This window comes from Streptopelia decaocto (assembly GCF_964273445.1).
Source record: "Streptopelia decaocto genome assembly, chromosome: 11".
NCBI lineage: Eukaryota > Metazoa > Chordata > Aves > Columbiformes > Columbidae > Streptopelia > Streptopelia decaocto.
The window spans coordinates 6,522,023-6,545,831 of NC_138666.1; the positions used below are offsets into that span (position 1 = coordinate 6,522,023).

The following is a 23,809-nucleotide window of genomic DNA, read 5'->3' on the forward strand; positions in this document are numbered from 1 at the left end:
ACTTTTCTTGATGTAGAAAAGTGCAATTCATGATTCCATCAGCTCACAACAGTAACAGAGAGGCAATAAAAGCTTCACATGTGCTGATCCCATTTTCTGAAGTGATCTGACACGTGGATCGTCTGGATGCTGCAGAAACACATACTGAATTAAGGGATCAGCTTAAAAAGTTTGGCTTTGTGGAGTGCTTAAAATGGTCAGGGCCACAGACTCTCGCTAGCTCATGTTAATATAAAATAACCAAACCTGGATGCCAGCTTGACTCTACAATAAATGTGATATTCAACAGGGCACAGCTAATAGGCAAAAGGAAGGCTCCTTAAAAAGACCAAGACACTACAAACTCCAAACCCAGTTCTTCTAGCATCCTGCTCCAGATGGAACAGGCCAGTGGATTTTGGGGATGCTGAGCACACTTCCCGAGGGTGCCATTTACCTCTTTCGCATGGCGGAGTCCCCTCTCCCAGGCACTTTCTGTCGGAGGGTCTGGAGGAGGTGGAGGTAAAATTTCATCAACGACTGGCCCTCCCTGTTAGAAAGGTGAGGAGAGGAAGGAGATGGACACTTTACATTAGTTTTAAGTAGCAAAGTCAGGATTTGTAAACAGTTACCCCAGAGAACCTCCAGATACTCTGGTGAGGTATCAGCAGTATGCATCTCTGGCAGCTTCAAGGCCACCTTTTAAAAATCACATATCCAATAGATGCTCAAATAAAATCTTCACTTCTAGAGCAGGAGACAAAAGCTGTGTGCAGAAGCCATAAATTCACAGAACAAAAGTGCGTACGTACCCAAGGGTTGGCTGGCATGAGCGGGTGAGGGCCGATGGGAGGAGCGCCGTTTGGGGAGAAGGGCTCAGGCTTGGAGATCAGGGAGTAGTTTCCTTTGTCATTCACGCCAGGGTGAATAAATCGACAGTTCATGCCCCAAGTACAGTGACCTGTGGAAATACAGTTCTGTTAGATCCCTGAATGCCTACAGCGAGCATGTGTTCAGCCTCACAACCATTTAAAACCCAACAAGGAATAATGCCATTTGAGGTATATAACTTTTCTTCTCTCTAATTTTGTTGAGATTTACCTGTTTTCATATATATAGAAAAACATTTGCCACTTCCCACCTTCCCAGGGAGGACAAATAGATCCAGTCGCAGATGGATGAAAGTATGAGAACTTTGTTATGCTGGGAGAAGGGAGGGATAAACACATACATACCATGAAGCAAATGCAGTAATAAGCCTATGAGCTCATCAAGTCTCATTAATGACAAACATTTCAAGTTAGGAGCTTTACCTTTCCCAGAAGACAATAAATATAATCTGACAGCAAAGAAAGCATCACAGCACATTCAAAACAACAGCTTTCTGGTGAGGCACGCAGTACATCAAAGCTTTTCTCTCTGACTCCACAGACTTGCAAGCACAGAGCAGGAGGAGACATCACCACGGAAAGCAACAGACAAATCTGAAGCTGCTCATCAGCTTCAGGTACCACCTCAAAAGAGATGGTAACATTCAGGCTCTCTAACAGGATATAAAGCTGATTCCTAACTTGAATTTAGCTTGCCGTAGAAACAAAACCCTGTTTTCTCAGCTGGCTGGGTAACGTGTCAGAAATTCACACTGCACCTGGGTCCCTGGAAATGCTTCTCCACCAGCCCCAAATTAACCACGAGCTGGTGTTTTCAAGAAGAGGTAACACTGGATGCTTCTGTACTGTCAAACATCAGGAGAGCACAAAACCCTTTGCACAGCAGCTCACTGAGCAATGTGGCCTTTCTCAATGCCCGAACTCCTACTGGGGTGTCACACACAATTACTACCCTGACAAGTAAGAGGTCGTGCTACTAAGGGCTGGACATCAGCAATTTCACTGGAAGGTGACGTTGAAGTTGGATCTTGGGAACAATTTCTTCCCCAAAGGGCTGTCAGGCATTGGAACAGGCTGCCCAGGGCAGTGCTGGAGTCACCATCCCTGGAGGGGTTGAACAGATGGAGATGAGGTTCTCAGGGACATGGGTTAGTGCCAGGGCTGGGTTATGGCTGGACTCTGTGATCTTGAGGGTCTCTTCAAACCAAAATGATTCTGTGACTCTAAGCCAGTCATTCATGCCTCTGGACAGATGCAGCCATGTGAGTGCTCCTCAGACACGGCAAGGACAAAAATCCATACAGCTTCAAGGTCCCTGATCTTCCTGGTGGCAATCAAGCTCTTCGGGGTGAGCAAGAGCGGATGTCAACGTTATCTGAACCCACGCCAAATCTAAGGAAAATAACTGCGGCAGGAGATCCTGCAGCCTGAACTTTGACTCAGGCAAATATTTCCAAGCCACACGAGGCACGCGTCACACCGAGGATCCAGGAACAAACAGCTCTGCTTGCTGAGGGACTTCCCTGTGCCATCATCATCACCAGCACGTTCATGTCTCAGCACAGGCAGAAAATTCGATACCGGAAGATAATCAGGAAGCCACGTACACGATATCTGATGGTCACGTCTCTGGAAACCCCCTAAGCAGTTCCCGACGTTGCATATGCCACTGACGCAAGGAACGAGAGACTCCACCCTGCTCTCCACCCTTCTTCTCATTTCAGATTTTCAAAAATTGTTTCAAGGGTGATTGTAAATACAACCAAGTAAAGAGTAAACATTGAGATGAAACTGAAGGAAGTGGAAGAGAGCTCTAATCAGTTTAAATAAGAAAACTTTTATAAAATCTACTCTCCACACTAAATAAAATTGCGGGATAGCCTAAGATAGCTCTAGTGGTATTGCACAAACTTTGGGGAATGTCCTACTAAGAAGAATCTTAAAAAAGGAAATACAATTGGTATTTAAAAGTTTCAAGTCTTAGGTCTCACGGTAAGAAATACTTTTTGTGATTTCCTGCCCCTGTTCCTTCCAAGTGAGGCTGACAAGTCCAGTCCTACTTCAGAAACATGGTATCTGACACAGTGAGGAGCAACCTTCTGGCTTGAGGAAAAAGCTGTTATTTACACAAGGATTATTTTGTATGCCAGCTGACTGTCTCCTCCGCCCAGGGGAAGTCCTGGCCACCAGCACATCTCACCCGTCAGGTTCAATGCCATCCCTCGAGCAGGTTTCTGGGTTCCTTGTGAAAACAGCTCTACTTGAGTTGTCAACACCTGACACGACTGCGCTGGCAATGAAGGAACCTGCTCAACAGATGCATTCACAGAGGGTGCAGCAGCTTGGCAGACGCCAACATGATGTCACAATAATATTTCTTATAAAGAAACAGTATTTCTAGCCCTATTTTCAATTTAAAAATTTCATTCAATGCCTTTTAATAACTGGGGAAGTGAGACAGATATAGGCTATATATATATATATTTATATATAAATGTAAAAATATAGTATAAATATATAAATATATATTTTATATACACATAATATACAAATATATTTTATATATTTACATATTCATTTATATTTTTATATATAAAGTGCCTATCACCCTATCAATAAACATTCTTTGGAACCACTCTGATGGTGGAGGTAAGAATAGGAGAACTTGTTTCCAACAAGTTGTTTTAGCAACACGAGCTTGATAAGAAATAACAAGTATTCACCATTTTTGTTTTCCACATAATAATCTCTAAGCAATAACCGATTGTTAAATCAGCCCAAGCAGTTTTATTCCATGCTGTTCTAAAAACACTAGCAAGTTTTCCTTAATTTGCTTCTACTGGGCTCACCCCATTAAGACTAAGCAAAGCAATTTTTGCTCATTGACACTACGTAAATTCAGCATCTGGCCACCAAGGAAGAAAAGGTGACACTGAGGATGCCCGAGGAACAGTTTATCATCTAGACAGCAGCTTAACGGGTACAAAACCAAACAAGAAAAACGACAGCATCTTTGCTCTTCTCCCACCATTACAGCGAGTCATTACCCTTCATGAAGAAGCGGCAGGTGGGACGTGGTCTCACTTTTCTGTCGTTGGGGTCTTTCACTTCTCCTTCCTCCAAGTCATCATCCTGGAACAGACAGACAAGCCGACATGTCACGTGCTGCATTTTCTGCAGCAACCTGACATTTCACAATATGGTCAAATATCAGTCACTGAAAACACACCCTGGAGCAAAACACAAGAGAAAACTATAAAGTTACAATAAATACCCCGCAGCATCTTTGCGACTTGCCGCTACAAACAGGAAGATGCATCAACTTTGGCATTTCAAAGGCGGCTGCAAAACCCTCCAGGCGTTATGGACACCTCAGTGCCATCACAGACCAGGGCTCTGAGCTGCATCATTTTACATGATAAATCCTCAAAGGCTCAAAATCAACAGTACAGTGGATTAAGCTCTTACACGTCTGCTGAACGAGGCTGGTTGTGCATTTTTAACTGACAGGAAGCGCAAAGTAGAGGCAGCTTCACGCTCTTTCGAGGCAAATGAGCTGAATCCCGTTACCTCTCCTGCCCGCGGGCGCTGGCATGGGGTGACGCCACCGCCCCCAGAGCCTCCAAACCGACTGTTCCCTGTCTCACGTCACCCCTGTTTAGCTCAGGCCAGCTCCTCCGGCTCCTTGATTTAAAATGCATAGTGGCATTCCTGCATTAACACAATAACCCAACCCAGACATTACACAGCAAGTTCTGAAGGACTGCTATTGCAATAACGAATTATAAAATGCTTCCCCACAACGCTGAGTGACAACCTCGCACACAAGCTTTCTGAGGAAAAAAAAGTTAGATATTTCTTCTAGTCCTTTCTGGCAACAACCTGGTACCTTCCCGTCCACTCCTCAGCTCCACACTGGAGTTGTGTAGCAGCTCTAAGAAAACTCTACGTTATCCCCAGGAAAAAATTCTGGGAGATGGAGGTTGCTTTGCAGATTAAGAACCACAGGGAAGGAGTGCGAAATAAGAGTCGTGAAACGCCTCCAGAAGAAAGTTGTTGAAACTTTAAAGTACCAGCCTTTGCCTTTGTTCTCTAGGGAAAAACAAACAAACAAAACAAGAGAAACACACACACACATAACAAAACCGACACAAAACAAAAGCCAAAACAACCCCAAACAACATAATCACAAAATAAAGCAAAACCAAACTAAAATACCCAAAAAGCTTTCTCTGGCTTCATTAGGCTGCACCTGAAAAGTCAAAAGGAGCTAAAAAGAGGTGGCAACATGGAAGGCAAAGGTGTACATGACCAGAGAGTTGTCAGAGGTATTTGGCAAGGAAATCAGTTAATTATCCTAAAAAGCACCCTCGCTCTGTCTCCATTTCATCACCAGAGAAGTTTTTAGTGTATAAAAGGCATTTGAAGAGTGAGCAGCTGGTGGTTGCCTTCCTGGCCTGCAGCAGCGCCAGCAGTTGTCTACATGGAAAGGTGAGAAAAGTTATGTACTTTGATCAATTTAGCAGCTGGAAAGGAGGAAAAAAACATCATTTGGCTGTAGATAAACAAAAGATTGACAGAGAGGCGGGTTAACAGCCTCTTCTACTGCATTCCTCTGAGGGCAACACAAGGGGAGCTCTCCTGAACAAGAAAAAAAAAGACTATGCATATATTCAAATTAAAATTTGCTTTAATATTGCCCTCCCTCCAAGACAGAAGTCTGAAAGCAAAATAAAACGCAGAGATTTAACAGTTTCCCCCAGCACTGGGACCGCATTCAACAACGTGTGAATGGTATAACCAGCCCAGCTCTGCTGCTTTCAAAAGAACCGTGTGAAGTCTTTGCAAATGTTGTACTTGAACAAAAGGCAAAGTATTTATTTCTGTGAGGTCTCCTTGGAATCAGGCAGCTGGGAACCCTGTTATGAGTTAATGTATGAAAACCAGAATACAGATTCATCTTGTGCTTTGTAAGGAGAGCGCTCCCAAGAATGCCTCAGCCTCTAAAGGAAAGCATTCATATTTTAATCAAGAGGCAGGCACAGAGTCAGGACTCCAGGAAATTTTTTCCCCCTGCCTGGACACTCCACAACACACTGGAATTCCTTTGAACAGAAGCAGAAGTATGCAAAACTTCCAGAAAACATGTTTAACAAAATTACCTGTGAGAACAGGCATGATATTTTTAGCAATAAGACTTGTCAATGAACCACAAGAGTAAAAAATACACAATATACTACGAACACTATTTGGATTCAAGCAAGGTGCCTGCCAGAGCAGGAACCTACAGGAGGGTTTCTAGGCTACTGCCAGAGTTGCTTTGTCCTGTTCTGCCTGTAAGAGGGTGACTGTCTAATCTGTTAAGCTATATTAAATACAACCGTGCACTGCAGTGCTACCAGTGACAAACATGGACTAATAGTGCTATTTGCCCTAATCATTAATGTACTTAAAACCAGTTTTTGATTTTTCTACATTGCTAGAGGAAATTTAGAGAAGGGAATGGAGCTGGGGAAGGGGCTGGAGCACAAGTGTGATGGAAGTGGCTGAGGGACCTGCGGGGTTCAGCTGGAGAACAGGAGCTGAGGGGAGACCTTCTGATCTCTGAACTGCCTGAAAGGAGCTTGGAGCCAGGGGGGGTTGGGCTCTGCTCCCAAGGAACAAGTGCCAGGACCAGAGGAAACAGCCTCAAATTGCACCAGGGGAGGCTGAGGTTGGATCTGGGGAACAATTTCTTCCCCAAAGCGCTGTCAGGCATTGGAACAGGCTGCCCAGGGCAGTGGTGGAGTCACCACCCCTGGAGGGGTTGAACAGACACAGAGATGAGGTTCTCAGGGACATGGGGTAGTGCTAGATTTAGGTTATGGTTGGATTCAATCTTAAGGGTCTCTTCCAACCAAAATTATTCTATGATTCTATGACTTGGATACAATAACGAAGGGGCTTTCCAGAAAGCTCAGCACCCTCCGTTCCTCTTCCACATGCCCAGATACTGCCAGAGCCCAACAACAAGCTAAGGGCCAGGAGGTTCCCACACACGTCTGACGCCTCAAGCACACGGCAGCCACTACAGCACCAGCTTCTCAACATAAACTGGCGAGTCACCCATGGCCAAGTTATGTGCTGTCAGCATAACTCAAACATCCTCTGAGACATGAGGCAGAATAGTTTCTACATCCTAGCCACTGAGTTTAGGACCTGGTACATCGTATGGTCTTACTGGCAAGAAAAAAGTGTGTTACTTGCACACTGGGGACACAGCTAACACAGATATTCACACCAAAGAAGGCAGTCACGGCAGCCTAAGAGCCAAACAGTTCTGAAACTTGAGGACATATCTCTCCCTGCAGGACCGTGTCCACCTCGGACCAGCTCTTACTTACATCAATCTCTCCATCATCAATTTCTCCATCATCTTCTTCTTTCTTCTTCTCCTTGAGAGGGTCCTGACCATCCTTTTCATCGTCACTTTTACTGCTGGATTTTTTCTCATCTTCATGGGCATCATCTCCTTTATCCTCTTCCTCATCATCCTCACCAGCAGCTTTCTCACCATCCTCCTCTGCAGCAGCAGCACTTGGCTCATCAGGAACTTCCTCATCATAGTCCAACTCGTGCTCATCTAGTTCGCGGGTGACAGAGGATGCTTCATCGCCAAGGTCATTTGTCCGGTCTTCCTCCTCTCCTTTGCGAGGCGGAGGGCTCTTCAGCTCCCCGCTCTGTTCGTTGTTGTCAGACTCCTGAGACTTGGTTTCGCTCAAGCGATCTTCTTCATCCGAGTGGTTCTCCTCTTCGCCGTGACTCAGTCGTCCCCTGGCTGCCTCCTCCTCCTCCTCTCCCAGGACGCTGCCTTGCCCACCATCTCCATCAAGGTCCCGGTCTGAACCGCTCTCCTTCAGGACTTCGTCATCGGAAAGCTGCTGGTCCTCTTCGTCGGGAGAGCAGGGGTTTCGCTCAGGGCTGTCGGAAACATCCATCAGTACCCAGTAGTCTGCACAGGGTAGAAAACAACACTTGTTACAGGGAAACAAGCTGGGAAATCAAGAAAGGCTCACCTTGCTGAATTTGTACTCTTGTGCTTTACCCCCTGAAAAAGGAAAGGTTGCCTGAATTCATGAACAGGGTTTATCACAGTACCTTCAAGAAGGAAATAGAGTTTAAACTGCACATAAAAAATTGATTCCAATACTGTCCCAGACTAGATAAGAACGTGCCACCCTTCACACACAGTGAGGGAGCGTGAGGTTGGGATTTCATCTACAAGCTCTACCAGATGAGGCTGCACAAGCGCTCCCACCAAACCAACACTAGAAATGCCAAGGTTGCCTCCTCTCCTCAGGCACGATCCGCAGAGGCATTTTCTTCTGTGAGCAGGATAACGAGCCTCTAAACGCAGGGCCAGGTTTTCAGGTGTATTTTGAGCTATAAGCACACAGCACCGCAAATTGCATAGACTCCCAAAGAGGGACAGGAACACAACTTACAGTGATGCTGGAAAAACAGCCTGTTATTTACAGCATTTATCAGACTGCTCCAGGAATAGACACAAAAGCAAGGACAGTATGCAGTCATGAAAACTCCTGGATTTTTAATCAGGTTTAATTTAGGCAGCACATGTATTGCCATCTAATCGCCACCTGCTTTATAAAGCAAAGATTCAAAATTCCTTCAAAGAAGCAGATGATAATTGTCTACATCATGCTCTGTCCTACAAGCTCAGTATGAACATGTGCTGGTAAGAATAAGTTAAAAATTAGATGTCTGCTTAGAATGAGCATAATAAATTCAACAGAGAGGAGAAAAGAAAAAAAAAAAAAAAAGCACCCATACATCTATTTATTTTACACCAGAAAACAAAAACCCTGTGAATGACAGAACTGTGTGACCCAAGGAAGTAGCTGAGCTGTCTCTTACTAGGACGATTACTGGCTCACATTGAGACAAAAGCTCTTGGTGATTAAAAACTCTTACCCTCCAACCATGGCCTCTTGCTGTAGCACGTCCTTAGCCTTATAAACAATGATGGGACCCCTTCCTCAGTCCCCTCAGCAATAACCAACGGTGCACAGAAGAGCCCAAGCTGAGAAAGGTGCCTCAGCAGGTTTTCCAGCACCAGCCAATGCTCAGAGAGATAAAAAGAGCCACAGTAGTTCTCTGGTTGTATTAATATCAGTGGAACAGTTTGGAGGCATCAGCATCCCCCTCCCTTTCCAGGGGATTAAATTCACCATTTCAATATGTCACCTCCTCCTCCATCCCAAAGGTTTGTACAGGAACGGGCCTGGGCAGCCATCACACAGAAATGAAAAGCTGAAGACAAACCCAAGGCTTCCAGAAGCATATTTAGGGCTAAAGAAAAGTCACAAGGTTACAAACCAACAGGACTACTTCATCTGAATACATATCATGTTTGACTTTGGCTGCTCCCAGCAAGCACATTTCCTGCTGGTGCAACAACAACATGGCGTAAATCACCAGATTTTTACCTGTTATTTTTAAGAATCGTAGAATAGATTGGGTTGAAGGGACGTTCCCAGCTCCCCCAGTGCCACCCCTGCCATGAGCAGGGACATCTTCACCAGCTCAGGTTGCTCAGAGCCCCGTCCAGCCTGGCCTGGGATGTCTCCAGGGATGGGGCATCCACCACCTCTCTGGCCAACCTGGGCCAGGCTCTCACCACCCTCAGGAGCAACAATTTCTTCCTCATGTCTGGCCTGAATCTCCCTCCTTTAGTTTAAAATCATCACCCCTTGTCCTGTCATAACACACCTTCTAAAAAGTCTGCCCCCAAGTGTCTGTGACCCTTGAAGCAGAAATGCTACAGATACAGGACTCCAGTAGCTCCTTTAAACACATTCAGCAATCCTGTCTGAAATAGAAGTTATTACCAGTAGGCAGCTCTGTGTTACTCAACCTTTCCCTGACCCAGCCCATTGCTTTTCTCCACTGGGCTCCTCTGACTGATTCTGCATCATAAAGCTTCTCACCTGCCATCAAAGAGCAAGACCAGCCAGGGGCAGACACCCCAAGCCACAGCACTCAGCCACATGCTGGCAACGCCACCCAAGCAAATCTGAGCTTTGGCAGTATCCAAACCCCTAAATATTTTGGAAATGAGAGAGTCAGAGATCTCGGTGCTGAAATTCGGCAGGAGGGGAAGCACGGGGAATGTGCAGCATCTCTTCTGTGTGTGCCTGGAATTAGGAAGGCACAAGAACTTGGTTACTTGTGCTACTCATCTCCTCCTTCATCAGCTTTCCAGGATCGGGGCTGTTTTATTTATTTCTTGTACACTGCCAGATGAACCATCATCACCGAGATAACATCTCTTGCCTAGTGAAGACGTTATTAGCTGGTGTTTGCAGCAAACTCTCCTGAGGAAAGTCAGACTCAAGAAAATGCTGCTCGTTATACTACAAGAGGTCTGCAGAGAAGGACATGAAAAACAAAATAAAATGAAATACACTCCCAGAAGTGGTACAAGTCTATGTTTGTACCTAACGTGTGTGCTCTACTCCAAGTCTTCAAAGATATTTATTAATTGATAAACGTGAGGGTGATCTAAACATTCAACAGGGCCCCAGGCAGCAGAAGAGTCACATTCTGAGCTCCCGAATGGCTGCTCTTGTTTTTCTGCACATGTGAAGAAGCTGGTTCTTGCTCACAACCCAAGTTCTGATTCTACTGAAAAGTTAAAAGCCAAATTAAAATACAGCAATCGCCTCCTGGTGATAGCGGCTCTGGGCAGTTAAATCAGATGTAATCTCAAACAAATCATATTCTTACTGAGCCTATAAAAGGTTGATGCTGAGGTCATGAATGCTTGCACAAATTGTTACTGGCTTTATGAGCGATTTTATGGCAGCAATTTTAATTGCCTAAGTGTCTGAGAAGTTACACTTTGCATGCACATAGAACAACTCGGCGTGTTAGCTCTGAAGGGTCAGACTCCAGAGGCAGCAGAAACAGAAGAGCTGTCAAGTGCAGATGTAGTCAGGAAATTTGTTTCCTGATTTCTTGCAAATAAGCAGCAAAGAAAAAGCATTTGAGTGAACTCAGTGCCCCCCTGTATTCGACACCAAGACCTTCTGAGGGATGGGGGAAAACGAGGATGAATCATTCTCACCACCAGCTGAGGTGGTAAGTGTAAAACATTCACCTCCGCTGGCAGCTATTAACGCTGTTATAAAACTCCAGCACACCCCTCAGTTAGAATAATTTCCTATTAATTTCCATCAGCAGCAATGATAAGAAACACAATAAATGACAGCCCAAGTGAAAAAAAAAAAAAAAATCCAGGCAGTCTGGTTTTGGTGCGTATTTCCCTGGATTCAAGAAACAGCAAGTTTTGGTGATGGGCCCCACGTTCTCCCCAGTGCCTCCACCTGCACAGGCAGGGAAGCAACACACAGAAAACACATATAGCTCCTATATACACCAAAATATTTCAGTGAGAGCCACTGCTCAGCCAGTCTCCAAGGGCTGTTGCTCCAAGTCCACCAGCAGAGAAGAAAAAATACCCCCAAACCAATGATTTCTGGTTCAATCTTATACGCAACAGCATGCATAGAATCGCAAAACCAGCTTTCGGGTGACAGCAATGTCGCAGAAGCACCATCTGACATGGAAGAACGCCTGTCGCCCAGCTAGATGGAACTGCTTGTAATCAGTCATTTGTAGAAAAAAAGAAATAACTGAATATTATGTAAGGCAAGAGTACCAAAGAAAGATTTTTGTGAAGTGCTGGAGTGCTTGTTACAGCCACTCAAACTTCCTTTCAAGCTCTAATTGATTTATTCTTTGCATAGTAGCAAATTTAACTCCACTCTAAAGTGCACGTCCCAAGTGTTGTCTCAGAATAATCCGCAAATCAGTTTATTAAAAATCCCTCAAATCTTGCAAGGTTGGTTTGTTTTGGGTTTTTTTTGGAGTGGGGTGTTTGGACTTTTATTTATTTGGGTTTTTTGCTTTCCACTCTCCTTAAGTTACACAAATAGGCAAGTACTAGAAAACGAAGAAAAATTACATGGAAGTATTTCAAATTAAGCAATACTGATGTAAGTGGTAGAGCAGAAATCCACAGGTTTCATCCCTCCTCATAAGCTTGGAATTTTTACGCCTTAAAACCACGCCAGTTTCCTACTGTCTTCACAACCGGTTATAAAACCCAAAAATTAACTTCTACCCTACAGATAAGATTGTTTGACTTCTAGCTTAGGATGATGGGGCACGAACCAGGTATATAATAATACTTCTCATTTAGCAGCGTTTTATCTTTAGAGGTGTCTTTAAAATTACAGGCAGCTCAGGCAAAGCCAACTTTGGTCAGATCTCACAAGCCCTTCTGTGAAAAAACTGACTTCATTTGCTCAAAGTGCATTGAATTTTCATTTTCCATGTGTCTGAAGCAGGTTCAGAACAGGATGCTAAGCCTTTCAGATGAGACTTACAAAACCCTCATTTTGCCAGGCTGAAGCAGCTGGTACAGTCTTCGAGAGGCCATGGAAATAATGCAATAACAGGGTGCACTTGCAGCCAAAAATGTGGTTTTTAGTGTCTCTAGAAGCACCTGTGCACTCCCCATTGAGCTGAACACCCCTGATAAGCATCTCATATATTCTTAATAAGAAATTGAGGATTTGGCAGCTCAACTTCCCAGCCATCCCACGTGCAACGAGCACAGGCCACCCTCGCAGAGGTGAGCCAGATGGCACCTGCTGTCCCCACAGAAAACAGTCGGGTCAAGCAAGATTTTTTGCTCCAGCTGCTCCTTTTGGGTCCTCATGTCCGCAGCCAGTCCCTGTTGGCTCACAGTGTCCCTGCCAGTGCTGCGGGACAGCAGGATTTGAGACAATATTAGATCTTGGGAACAATTTCTTCCCCAAAGGGCTGTCAGGCATTGGAAGAGGCTGCCCAGGGCAGTGCTGGAGTCACCATCCTTGGAGGGGTTGAACAGACGGAGATGAGGTTCTCAGGGACATGTGGTAGTGCCAGGGGTGGGTTAATGGTTGGACTCGATGATCTTAAGGGTCTCTTCCAACCAAAATTATCCTATGACTTGGATACAATAAATAATGAAGTGGTTTATCTTGTTCTCTGTTACCATTTAAACCTCAGAGCCTTACTAGAAAACATGCAAAACGACACAGCTTTTCCCCAGCTCACACACAGGTAAAAAGGCACTGCAACTCGAGGAGCTGTCTGGGAAATTTAAATTCATCTGCTTCAGCTACACCATATTTTTTCCAAAGCAGCCTTGACATAGTGCTACAGGGAGTAAGAAAAAAGCCCTTTGCTACTCAAGTTGCTTTCTAAAACTCAACTTCAATATTGGCAGGTGACCCCAGGATATGCTTTAAATAATATTTTCAACCTTACACTTTTGTGAGGTGACTTGCCCAAGGCAAGAGGCAGCACTGGAATTCTTAGCAGCAGGTCTGTTTTCAAGATGAAGCTCAACTTCTACTCTCTGTTAAATCTGCAGCATCAAAAGGAAGAAATTTTTCTAGTTTTAGTCCATAGTCACCTCAGACACTAGGGCAGAGCAGCGTTCCACAGATGCTGATTCTGGACCTGTGGCTCTCGACAGCGCCCGTTGCTGCCAGGAGGCTCAAATCTGTTCCTTGTTGCTCTGTGCTGTGCTGTTTTCAATTAGAATTCAGGATAAGTTTAAGCAGCATCTTTAATTAAGCAAAAAAAGTTAAGTTTTGTGCACAACTGACTTGCTGCTGCAGGCAGTATCTTGGCAGCAGATGAGCTGGAACTAGTCTGGAAAGGACTAGCTCAGGACGGTGGCTTAACCTAACTCACTACAGCATCTACAAGGTAAGCTGTGAGTTAAGATGGGATTTGAAACAGACACTGAGGAGAAAATACTCCTGTCAAGCATTATTTCCATTCATCAAATTACTCCCTCCATGGCTGAACCTCTATATGGTGCCACAAAAGCTTCTTCTGAAGGAACAAGGAAAACGCCTTGGATACAGTACGGGAAACGACAGCTTGAACCGTTCCAGCACCTCTAGTAGCAGGAAGGCACCCAGTACCCAAGAGAAAACAGGAGCTTCAATCTTGAAATGCTACAAATTGTCAGTCAGATGGCAAGAACCAAACTCAAACCCAACTTGTGTAGCCCCACCTCAGAGCTTCTGGGGTGTCCATGGGACAGAACACAGGGCAGAGGCCAAGCAAGGAAGCTCAGAACATCTGTTTTTCAGGCAGAAATCTTTGAAATAGCAGAAAGTGGTCTTTCTCCTTTCTAACAGCCAAACAGCTTGATGCAAAATCAAAGCATTTCCATTAGAGACACAAAAAGCACAGGTTAATGCAGAACAGGAAAGTTCTGGAACATGAGTACGGGTAAAGAATAACAGGTGAGTTCAGGAAATAGTGCTGACAGGACAGGTGAGAAGAGAAACAAACCACAAAAAGATTTGGGGAAAAAGAACTGGAAAACAGAAGGAATAGACAGGAACCACAATGGGGAAAAAACATGGAAGAGTCGTGACAATAGGTGAGGGAAATAAAATGACTTTTGATCCAAGAGCATCATGTAAAACTGAAAAGATGTGTAGAAAAAAAAGCAAAGCCTCCACTCCTTTACTTTGAATGAAACTATGGTCGTTAACAGGGTTAATTAACTAAATACAGACTTATCTGCCATCCTCAGAGAAGCACTGACTTTGAAAATGCACAGCAAAGTTCAATTACCAGGCAGCTGTCAGGGAAGCTTTTAGCACAGAAAACTGAGCTGCCTTTCAGAGTTAATTGAAGAGAATTGCCCAGTGACAGCCACTTGCAGCCAGCTGAGTTTTAAAGAAGAGCTCAGAGAGCTCCAACCCAGAACGTTCACGCCAAGTGGATACGCTGGCGCTACTCACTGCTTTCTGTCAGGCAAACTCTGGGGCCAAAACTCAAAGAGAAACAGCACTATAAGCAGCTGGACTTTGTTTTCATAGCACACCTGATTTTCCTACCGCTGAAGCACACACAGTTCTTCCTGCAGCTCTCTGCTGGCAAATGCTAATTTGGAATTATTGGCACCTTGGTCCCATGACAGAAAACAAGACCAATTGTCCCTGTATTCTGTAGGATTCATGAATAATCACAATCAAGAATCTAATTTTGCTCAGAACACTGGATCAGATGTCTTGCAGGAGTTGTCTTGATTACACCGCAGCCTTTTTCTTTAATATAGGCCAACCTTAGGAAGGCAAGGAGAAAGAACTCACACTTCGGAGGTGTTGTTCTTGCTACAGCCAAAGCAACTATGACCAGTTGCTTCAGCCAAGCTGAGCTACCAACAGCAGCAAAAGAAAATATTCTTGGCGTGGATGTCGAAAGGGCAGCTCTGAGAAGAAACAACCCCGCTGAGACAATTCACAGAGGGAATTTAAATAATCTGCGCTGGGCGGCCAACATAAACCAGTGTTATGCGGGTGACGCACCCACCCATCGCAGGATGGACCCTTCCATGGGATGTTCCCACCGCAGGATGGACCCCATCACAGGACGGATACCCCCTGATGCAGCTGGTGCTGCTGTGGGGTCCTCACACACCCCGCCCCCCCCCAGCTCCCTTACCTCCCAGGGCCTCCTGCCAGGCTGAGCTGCTGCTGCTGGGCCCCCCAGGCCAGGGCTGCTGGGGCTTTCCCTGTTCCCACCTGCCTGGGGAGGGAGGACAGTCAGAGCCACCCACAGCCCTAGGGTCCCACCACCCCCTGTGCTGCCCTCCCCAACTGAAACTACCCCCTTCCATAACACCCACCCAAAACTCAAGCTCCCGTCCAAGTTGGTGCTGCCTCCTTCCTTCCCTTCTGCCCCATCTCACTGCGGCTGCCCCCCCCAAAACAAGGCTGCATTCCCACCAAACCCTCTCCCCAAATCCCCCCGCAAACTAAGGACTCCCCACCGCAAGCACAGCCGGTCCCCATCCTATCGCCTTCCCCGTGCTGTCCCCCCCCTCAGCCCCCGCTCCAAACCGGGGCTACCCCCCCATCGCCTCCAACTGGCGCTTCCCTCCCCAGACCCCCTTCCCAAACCGCACCATCCATTCCCAGCGAGAGCCGCCCCTCCCTTCCCACCCCCCCACCCCGGGGGTCCCCCCGCTCCTCAGCACCCCCCGCCGGGGTCGCCCCCAACTGATGCCGCCTCCCCCCTCCGTGGCCGCTCCCCCCGGTTCCGCCGGCGACCAGGCCCGCCCCCACTCCCCGACACTAGGCCGCAGCCGGTGCCCGTCGAGCGCAGCCGTGCAGGCAGCAGCACACCTGGGCGGGCGGGCGCGACGGGCCGGGCTGGGGCGGCGGGCGGAGCGGGGCGGGCCGGGGGGAGACGCGGCTCGGGGACGAAGCGGCGGCGGCGGCGCGGGACAGAGCCTTCACTCGCGGCGGCGCAGGGCGGCCATGGCGTTACGTCATCCAGGCGCGACGGCGCTCACGCCAGGGGGTGGGGTGGGCGCGCTCCGCTCGCCGCTCCCTTTCCCGAGCGCGCGCGCGCGAACGCGCGCCACCTCCCTGGCCGTGCCTTAAAGGGGCCGCGCGTCCGCTGGGGAGCGGGTGTGGACAGATGTGCAGGACGCACAGAGATGTGTGCACAGACGTGGTGGGGCAGAGAAAATCGTACACTCGTTTTGTTTGGAAGAGACCCTCAAGGTCATCGAGTCCAACCATAACCTAAATCTAGCACTGCCCCATGTCCCTGAGAACCTCATCTCCATCTGTCCAACCCCTCCAGGGATGGTGACTCCAGCACTGCCCTGGGCAGCCTGTTCCAATGCCCATCAGCCCTTTGGGGAATAAATTGTTCCCCAGATCCAACCTCAACCTCCCCTGGTGCAACTTGAGGCAGTTTCCTCTGCTCCTGGCGCTTGTTCCTGGGGAGCAGAGCCTGACCCCCCCCTGGCTCCAAGCTCCTTTCAGGCAGTTCAGAGATCAGAAGGTCTCCCCTCAGCTCCTGTTCTCCAGCTGAACCCCACAGGTCCCTCAGCCACTTCCATCACACTTGTGCTCCAGCCCCTTCTCCAGCTCCATTCCCTTCTCTCAACTCGCTCCAGCACCTCAAGGGTTTTCTTGTCCAAAACAAACCCCAGGATTCGGAGTGCAACCTCACGTGTGTGCAACATGAGGAGGGGTGCACGGTGCATGCACACGGGGGGCGCGCACACAATGTACACATGAGGAAGGATGTACACATGAGGGGAGATCTGCAGGTACACATACACACACGTGGAGGTGTACAGACGTACAGGTGGGCATCTTCAGCCCAAGGGCTTCTTGCTCTGTTCCGGTCTCCAACCTGGGGCCAAATTCAGCCTTGGGAGATGTCCCAGAGGTGCGAAATGCCCAGGAGGCTGCTCACTAGGGGCATTGGGAGCAGGAACACTGGGGGCAGCCTGGAGGAGCAGATGCTGGTGGGTCTGGGCTGGAGGATGCTCCTTCATCACCCAAGGGTGGCCCCGCCCCCTGCATTGACCACACCCTTTGTGCCAGCAGGGGATTGGCTAAGGCAGGAGGGGTGGGGCTGGGTGGGCAGAGTCCACAAATGTATAAGGTGGGGTGGGAATAAGGGAGTGAAGAGATTTTGGTTGTTTGGTGGAGGTGAGTAGGGATGACAATGATGATAACCAGGTGTGTGTGTGTGTGTGTGTGTGTGTGTGTGTGTGTGTGTGTGTGTGTGTGTGTGTGTGTGTGTGTGTCTGTGTGTGTGTCTGTGTGTGTGTCTGTGTGTGTGTCTGTGTCTGTCTGTGTGTCTGTGTCTGTCTGTGTGAGAGAGAGGATGTGATGATGTGATGTAATGATGTGATGTGATGACAACGGGGGATGATGATGATAATGATGGAGATGGAGAATGATCCACACGATCCCCCAGTAGACTCCTGGCTGGATGCGCCCCTGCAACAACAAGGTTGGGTTTGTCCCCATAGGCACCCCTGGCACCCCAAAGCCTTTATTGCCCCCCCATAAGGCGGTGGTGAGGGGTGCAGCTCTGCGTCTCACCTTTGCTCCAGCGCTGACTCAGTTGCACAAGGGTTGTGCTGGCAGCAGACTCTGCTCGGGCGGCCACCAGAGCAGCCCGGCCCCAGCCAAAGGGCAGGCACAGCCCTCGTGTAAAGGCAGCAGTGCTGGGGCGCTGGCTCAGTGCTGCGCTGAGCTGCTGGTGGGACGGGGTTTCCCAGAGAGACCCCTCTGCCCAGGGCTGAATCCTTCCTCCCTGTCAGGCTGGCCCGTGCTCCTCGCAGAGATGGATTACGCCAAGTCCCTGAGCTTGCGCCTGGCTGCCCCTGTCTCCAAGTAAGTGCTGGGAAGCCACTGTCCCCAGGGTGGGGGACATGGGAGCCCTCCCTGTTTTGGTACCTCTTGGCTCCCTGAGTGGATGTGCTGAGTCTTGGAGGGGGGTCTGGCGCTGCCTGCGGCTGGCGGTGGCTCTCAGGACACCCCAATCCCTCCATCCCCCCCAGATGTGTCTCAGCAAGCGCCTCCATGACCCAGCAGCTGCTGTCGAGCCCGGCCCCACGGCCTCGACCCTATCGCATCTGCAACTGGGACCGCAGCCTGCGCAAGGGCATCATGGCACACAGCCTCGCCGACCTGCTGTGCCAGGTGAGCCAGGGGCTGTCTGTCTGCTGCGGGACTGTCTGTCCGCCCAGGGGGGTGGTGGGCTGGCCGTCCCCCAGCCCCGCTCACCCCCAGCACTTTGGCAGGCTCAGAGCGCACTGCTGGCCCCGGGTCCCGTCTCGCTGGTGCTGGATGAGGACGGCACGGCGGTGGAGACAGAGGCTTTTTTCCAGACGCTGGAGGAGGGGACAGTGCTGATGGCTCTGAGCAAGGGGCAGAGCTGGGCTGCCTCCAAGGTGGGTGCACCCCTGCAGGGGCAGAGCCTGTTTTGTCCCATATGCATCCCATGCTAGCATCATGCGTGTTGGGGTTGTTCAGTGTGGAGAAGAGAAGGCTTGGGGGAGACCTTATTGTGGTCTTTCTGTACTTAAACGGGGCTGATAAGAAAGAAGTGGACAGAATTTTCAGCAGGACCTGTTGCGACAGGACAAGGGTTGATGGTTTTAAACTAAAGGAGGGGAGATTAAGGCTGGACATGAGGAATTGTGGCTCCTGAGGGTGGTGAGAGCCTGGCCCAGGTTGCCCAAAGAGGCAGTAGATGAACCATCCCTGGAAACATCCCAGGCCAGGCTGGACAGGGCTCTGAGCAACCTGAGCTGGTGAAGATGTCCCTGCTCATGGCAGGGGGGAAACTGGATGAGTTTTGGAGGTCCCTTCAACCCAAACCATTGTGTGATTCTATGATCAGTGATGCTGGGCTGGGTGGTACCTGGGATGCTGGGTGGTACCCAGGATGCTGGATGAGGTGGGTAACCCTGGTCCTATGCCACCCTAGACACCTGGGTACCAGCTCAGCCTGTCCCGCAAGCCCCCTCGCAGGATCGATGTCGCCTGTGTCACCTTTGACCTCTACAAAACCAACCCGCGGGACCTGGGCTGCCTCAATGTCAAAGCCACGCTCTACGGCACCTACAGCATGTCCTATGACCTGCGCTGCTATGGGGCCAAGCGGCTGATGAAGTGAGTGCTGGGGGGGCTGGAGATGGTTTGGGGGGTGGGGATGCTGCAGTGGGGCACCAGGCCCGCTCTGTGGGGTGCAAGGAGAGCTGCTCACCCTCTTCCTCCCTGCCCAGGGAAGCCCTGCGCTGGACACTCTTCACCATGCAGGCCACTGGCCACGTCCTGCTTGGCACCTCTTGCTACATGCAGCAGCTCCTGGATGCTACGGAGGAGCCGAAGGAGGCAGAGAGCAGCCCAGCGCTGCAGAACCTCCTGCCCCACAGCCTGCCCCCCCTGCCCCGCAGGAAGACACTGCAGTGAAGGTCAGGTGGCCTGTCACCCCTTCTCTGTCATCATCCCCATCCCTGGGGGTCCCAGCACCCTGCTAGGTCAATGCCTGGGGGGAGGGTGCTGCAGTGCCCAGCACAGCCTCTCCTTGGCCAGCCGTTCTCTGTAATATCTATTATTCTGTAAATATATTTATTTAAGTAAAGCTCCTGTGCCTTCAGCTGTGGCTCGTCTCTTTTTTGCAGCATTGGGGAGGTTTGGGGCGGGCTCAGCCACTTGCCCCACCTGGCACACTGGGGCTGTGGTGCAAGAGTCTGCAAGGAGGGGACCTGTTGCAAGTGCTCCCAAAGGAGCTGTGGCTTTTGTCCTCCTCTCTGTCACTCCATGTCCCACCTGGCAGGCAGTTGAGTTGGCATTTGCCAAGCCATAAGGAGGGGATGGTGCAGAGGGGCTCCCTCACCCCAAACCCTGGGGCAGTTGGCACAAAATATGTTCTTGCTCTGATGACAGATGTTCCTGACCCTGCCATTGGCACCCAAAGGGCTGGCAGGGTGCTTTGTGGGGGATGTTTTAGCCCCTGATATTCCCAGCCCTGTGCACAGGGAGCTGCTGCACCCCCCCGCCTTGCACAACCCCACGGGGAATCAAACCCTCCCACAGCACCAAGGATACCAGACTGGGAAACAAAACACAGCCTGGGGTGACACTGGGTTATAGTGACCTGGCAACTAGGGGGCAGCTGTCCCCAAGTAGGAAATGGGGAGCTCAGATGGTCCTTGAAATGTAAAGCAAGGGGGGGAGGGGACAACTCAGTGCCCTCCTTTGCTATACTGGGAAGCACTGGGATGAGATGTGGGGAGAGAAGCTGTGCTTCGGGACATCTTCCTGTGATGCATATCACAGGGGACAGAAGCCACACTCACCTGGGGACATCCCACCATAGGGCACTGGGGCTCCAGCACAGGAACAGCTAATGTGGTAGAACCCAGAGCCGGGCTTGGGGCAGCATGGCCCACCTGTGGCTGTGAGGGCTTAATTAGCCTGATAATTAATGAGCTAACAGCCTGCAGCCTGGCTGCAATGCCCCCTGGCACCTGGGGTGAGGTGAGTGCCACTGGGGGAACAGGGACACTGTGCTCTGCCCCACTAGTGCAGGCTGTCCCTGCCGTATATATACCCACTGTCCCTGACCCCACGGGGTGACAGTGGCCTCTCCAGCCCCCGCAGCATCCCCCCCGCAGGCAGGTGGCAGCCCAGCTCTATTAGACATATTTATTTCTGTACACACTTATACACACACTTCCCAGGGTTGCTCCATCCTCGTTCAGTGCTGTCTCCCCACAGGCTCCACTCTGTGGCGGGGGGCACCCCCTACTCTTCTTGCAGTGCCCAGGGCCAAGACACGCTGAGCCCCCTCCCCATCCCTGTAGTGTCGACCTGGGGACAGAGCTCCCCCCACAGTCCCCCAGCCAGGGCAGGGCTACGTGCCTTCCCCCTGCCTCAGTTTCCCTGCAGCATCAACCCCGGTGAGGCTCGGCATGCACTGGGGGCTGGGGGGGGACCAGCCCCCCCAGCAGCACTGTGCTCACATGGGACACATGGGATCCCCAACCCAGGGCAGAATTTGGGGATACCGGAGGGAACTCCAGCCGCTGAAGCCTCCTGGGGGAATCCTCCATCACCCCAACCCCTGCAAGGGAGGGTGTCAGCCACTGGTTCCCACCCCCCCAGCCCCTGCAGCCCCCAAGCAGTGGTGGGGTAACGGGGGGGGCTTTACTTGATGTGCTCGGCGGCGTGGGAGGAGCAGTAATACTTCTTGTGGGCAATGAAGGTGGAGAGGCTGCTGAACTTGATGTTGCAGAGGCGACAGTACCTGTGGTTGCCATTGGGCACAGGGCTGGGCACAGCCTTGGCTGGGGGGGTCTGCACCCCCCTGTCCGTGTAGGTGGGAGGGGTGGGGGGCTTGCGGGTGCCTTCCCGCAGTCCCTCAGGGGCTCCGGGCGAAGCGGGGGGCTGGGGCGACGCGGGGGGCCGGGGGCTGCCGCCTCCATCCTGCCCCTCCTTGCTGTTGAAACTGTGCCGGCGGAGGCGGGGGGCAGGTGGGTGGGGGGGTGACGCGGTGGGGAGTGGGGGTTCGGGTGTCCTGCCGGCACCGGGCACCGGGGTGTCGGGGACCCCCTGCCCGGCCACCGCTGGCTTGGCTATGAAGAGCCCGTGGGCGTTACGGAAGTGCTCGAGGAGGTCGCCCTTGATGGCCCCATTGAGGGGACAGTAGGGACAAGCAGAGAGAGGTCCCTTTGTCCCCATGGGTGACAGGGGACCTTTGGGGTGACGCTGCAGTGAGTCCGCACTGGGGTAGGGGACGCCGGGGCTCCCTGCTGGAGCCACCCTCACCCTCATGCCTTCGGGGTCCCCCTCGCCGGGGCTGTGCCGGTCCTTGAGGGGGGCAGCCATGGCTCCCTTCATCTTCTGGAGGTGCTCAAGGGTGCGGGGCTGCAGGGGGGTGGCTGGGCACTGGTACTTCTTGTGGGCCAGGTAGGAGTCGAGGCTGTGGAAGCTGATGCGGCAGGCGGTACACTCGTGGTAGTCGGCCAAGGGCAGCAGCGGTGCCGGCGCTGGTTCACCCTGGCGCCGCGGCTTCTTGCTCAGATCGATGGGACCCTCGGTGTCCGGGTTGGCGTGGGGCGAGGGGGCAGTCCCCGGTGGGTCGGGGGCTGGCAGCGGTTCAGGGGCCGGCGGGGGTTCGGCGGGGCGGTGAGTGGCCCCGTGGATCTCATAGAGCTTACGGCGCTTGCGGGTGCGGAGGGGCTGGGGGAGAAAGGGGACTTTGGGGACAGTGGGGCGGCGGAGGGGGGGGTCGTGGCGGGAGGCACAGTAGAAACGCTTGTGTACCACGTAGGTCTCGTGGCGGCTGAAGCGGATGTTGCAGGCCTCGCACAGCGTCTTGCTGGGGTCCTCGTCCCCCTCGTCCCCCGCCGAGCTGCTGGGGCTCTGGCTGTCCTCACTGCACCGTCCCGACACCCCCTCCACTTCGGGGGACCCTGCTTTGCTGCTCCCCTCCTCTGTTTTTACCTCCGGTGGGGCAGTTGGCGGCGTGGCATCACGGCCGGTGTCCCCATCGCCCGCCAGTGTCCCCTGACTGTCACCCGCTGGGGAGGACAGCAGCGTCCCCGGAGTGGGAGCGCCCTTGGGTGCCCCGGGCGGGGCTTTGAGCTTGCGCACCCCAGGGGGGCTGTCCTCAGCCAGGTGCCGGCTGGAACAGTAGAGCCGCTTGTGCACGTAGTAGTTGTTGATGTTGTTGAAGGTGATCTCGCACTCGAAGCATGTGGCACCCTTGGGCGCCGGCGAGGTGCCGGTGTAGATGGCGGGTGGCACGGCACCGCCGTGGCCCTGCTTCAGCCGGCTGTGCACCAGCTCTGACATCTTTGCCAGGATCTCTGACGCCTGCGGCACCACTGCGGCTTCGTGGCCGAACACGTACTGGGGGAGGAAGACGGTGCCACCGGCTGTGCCCGTCCCCGGCTCGCTGGGCACCGGGCTGGAGCCTGGCGTGGGGCTGGCGAGCTCAGACTTGACCTTGGCCGAGGACAGGCTGCGGGGGGACGAGGTCCGGGAGCTGGGGCTGCCACACCCCTCCATGGGGCCGCTGCTTTTTGGCACCTCTGCCTCACTGGCCGGGCTGCTGGCGGGCTCCTCCTTGATGCGGACAGGCTCGTTGGATGAGGATGAGGATGATGATGATGGTCCTTCCCCGTTCTGTGGCTGGGTGGGTGGCGAGACCTTGCCAGCCCTGGCATTGGGGGGCGAGGCGGGTGGTGCTGGGGGTGGCACGGCATCAGGGCCGGGCGGTGGAGTGGCAAGGGGGCCCTGCAGCACCACGTGCTGTGGCAGCACTGGCAGCCCCTCGGGCAGGAATGCCGGCAGGCTGCCCTTCCGCAGGGACGTGTTGTTTGTCTGGTTCAGCCCTGCCGAGGGGAGAGAGGCACTGGGTCACCCCTCTGGCACAGCGATGCTCCCCCCGCCCCCCACCTCCCTCCTCGCCATTTGAGGGCACAGCCCTCGGTGGCAATGCTAGGCTGTGCGTGGAGCGCTGGCACGTGT

The 23,809-nt window shown here is 51.5% G+C and overlaps 3 protein-coding genes across 15 annotated transcripts in view; 1 reads left to right on the forward strand and 2 right to left on the reverse strand.

Moving 5' to 3' along the window:
* Window positions 1-17,879, reverse strand: part of ZC3H18 (zinc finger CCCH-type containing 18) — a 49,263-nt gene extending 31,384 nt beyond the window's left edge. For 7 of the 11 annotated variants that reach the window (XM_082063126.1, XM_082063134.1, XM_082063133.1 and 4 more), the window contains exons 1-6: window positions 16,136-16,181; window positions 15,453-15,536; window positions 7,253-7,860; window positions 3,917-4,001; window positions 792-940; window positions 437-529 (exon numbers count right to left, since the gene is read on the reverse strand). In XM_082063126.1, coding sequence (XP_081919252.1) covers window positions 437-529; window positions 792-940; window positions 3,917-4,001; window positions 7,253-7,846 — 921 coding nt within the window. In that variant the 5' untranslated portion in view covers window positions 7,847-7,860; window positions 15,453-15,536; window positions 16,136-16,181. Of the gene's footprint in view, window positions 1-436; window positions 530-791; window positions 941-3,916; window positions 4,002-7,252; window positions 7,861-15,452; window positions 15,537-16,135; window positions 16,273-17,863 lie in introns of those variants that run through there. The other 4 variants (XM_082063129.1, XM_082063128.1, XM_082063130.1 and 1 more) reach the window with 4 other exon arrangements.
* A 100-nt stretch (window positions 17,880-17,979) lies between these two features.
* Window positions 17,980-19,919, forward strand: CIDEC (cell death inducing DFFA like effector c). The gene is made up of 5 exons (XM_082063136.1): window positions 17,980-18,157; window positions 18,325-18,466; window positions 18,568-18,717; window positions 19,257-19,441; window positions 19,555-19,919. The coding sequence occupies exons 1-5, from the start codon at window positions 18,108-18,110 to the stop codon at window positions 19,739-19,741; spliced, it is 714 nt and encodes a 237-aa protein (XP_081919262.1). The 5' UTR covers window positions 17,980-18,107; the 3' UTR covers window positions 19,742-19,919.
* Window positions 19,920-20,966: 1,047 nt separating this feature from the next.
* ZFPM1 (zinc finger protein, FOG family member 1) overlaps window positions 20,967-23,809 on the reverse strand; it is a 33,964-nt gene continuing 31,121 nt past the window's right edge. For all 3 annotated transcript variants that reach the window (XM_082063124.1, XM_082063123.1, XM_082063122.1), the window contains one exon: window positions 20,967-23,673. In XM_082063124.1, coding sequence (XP_081919250.1) covers window positions 21,482-23,673 — 2,192 coding nt within the window. In that variant the 3' untranslated portion in view covers window positions 20,967-21,481. The remainder of the gene's footprint in view (window positions 23,674-23,809) is intronic.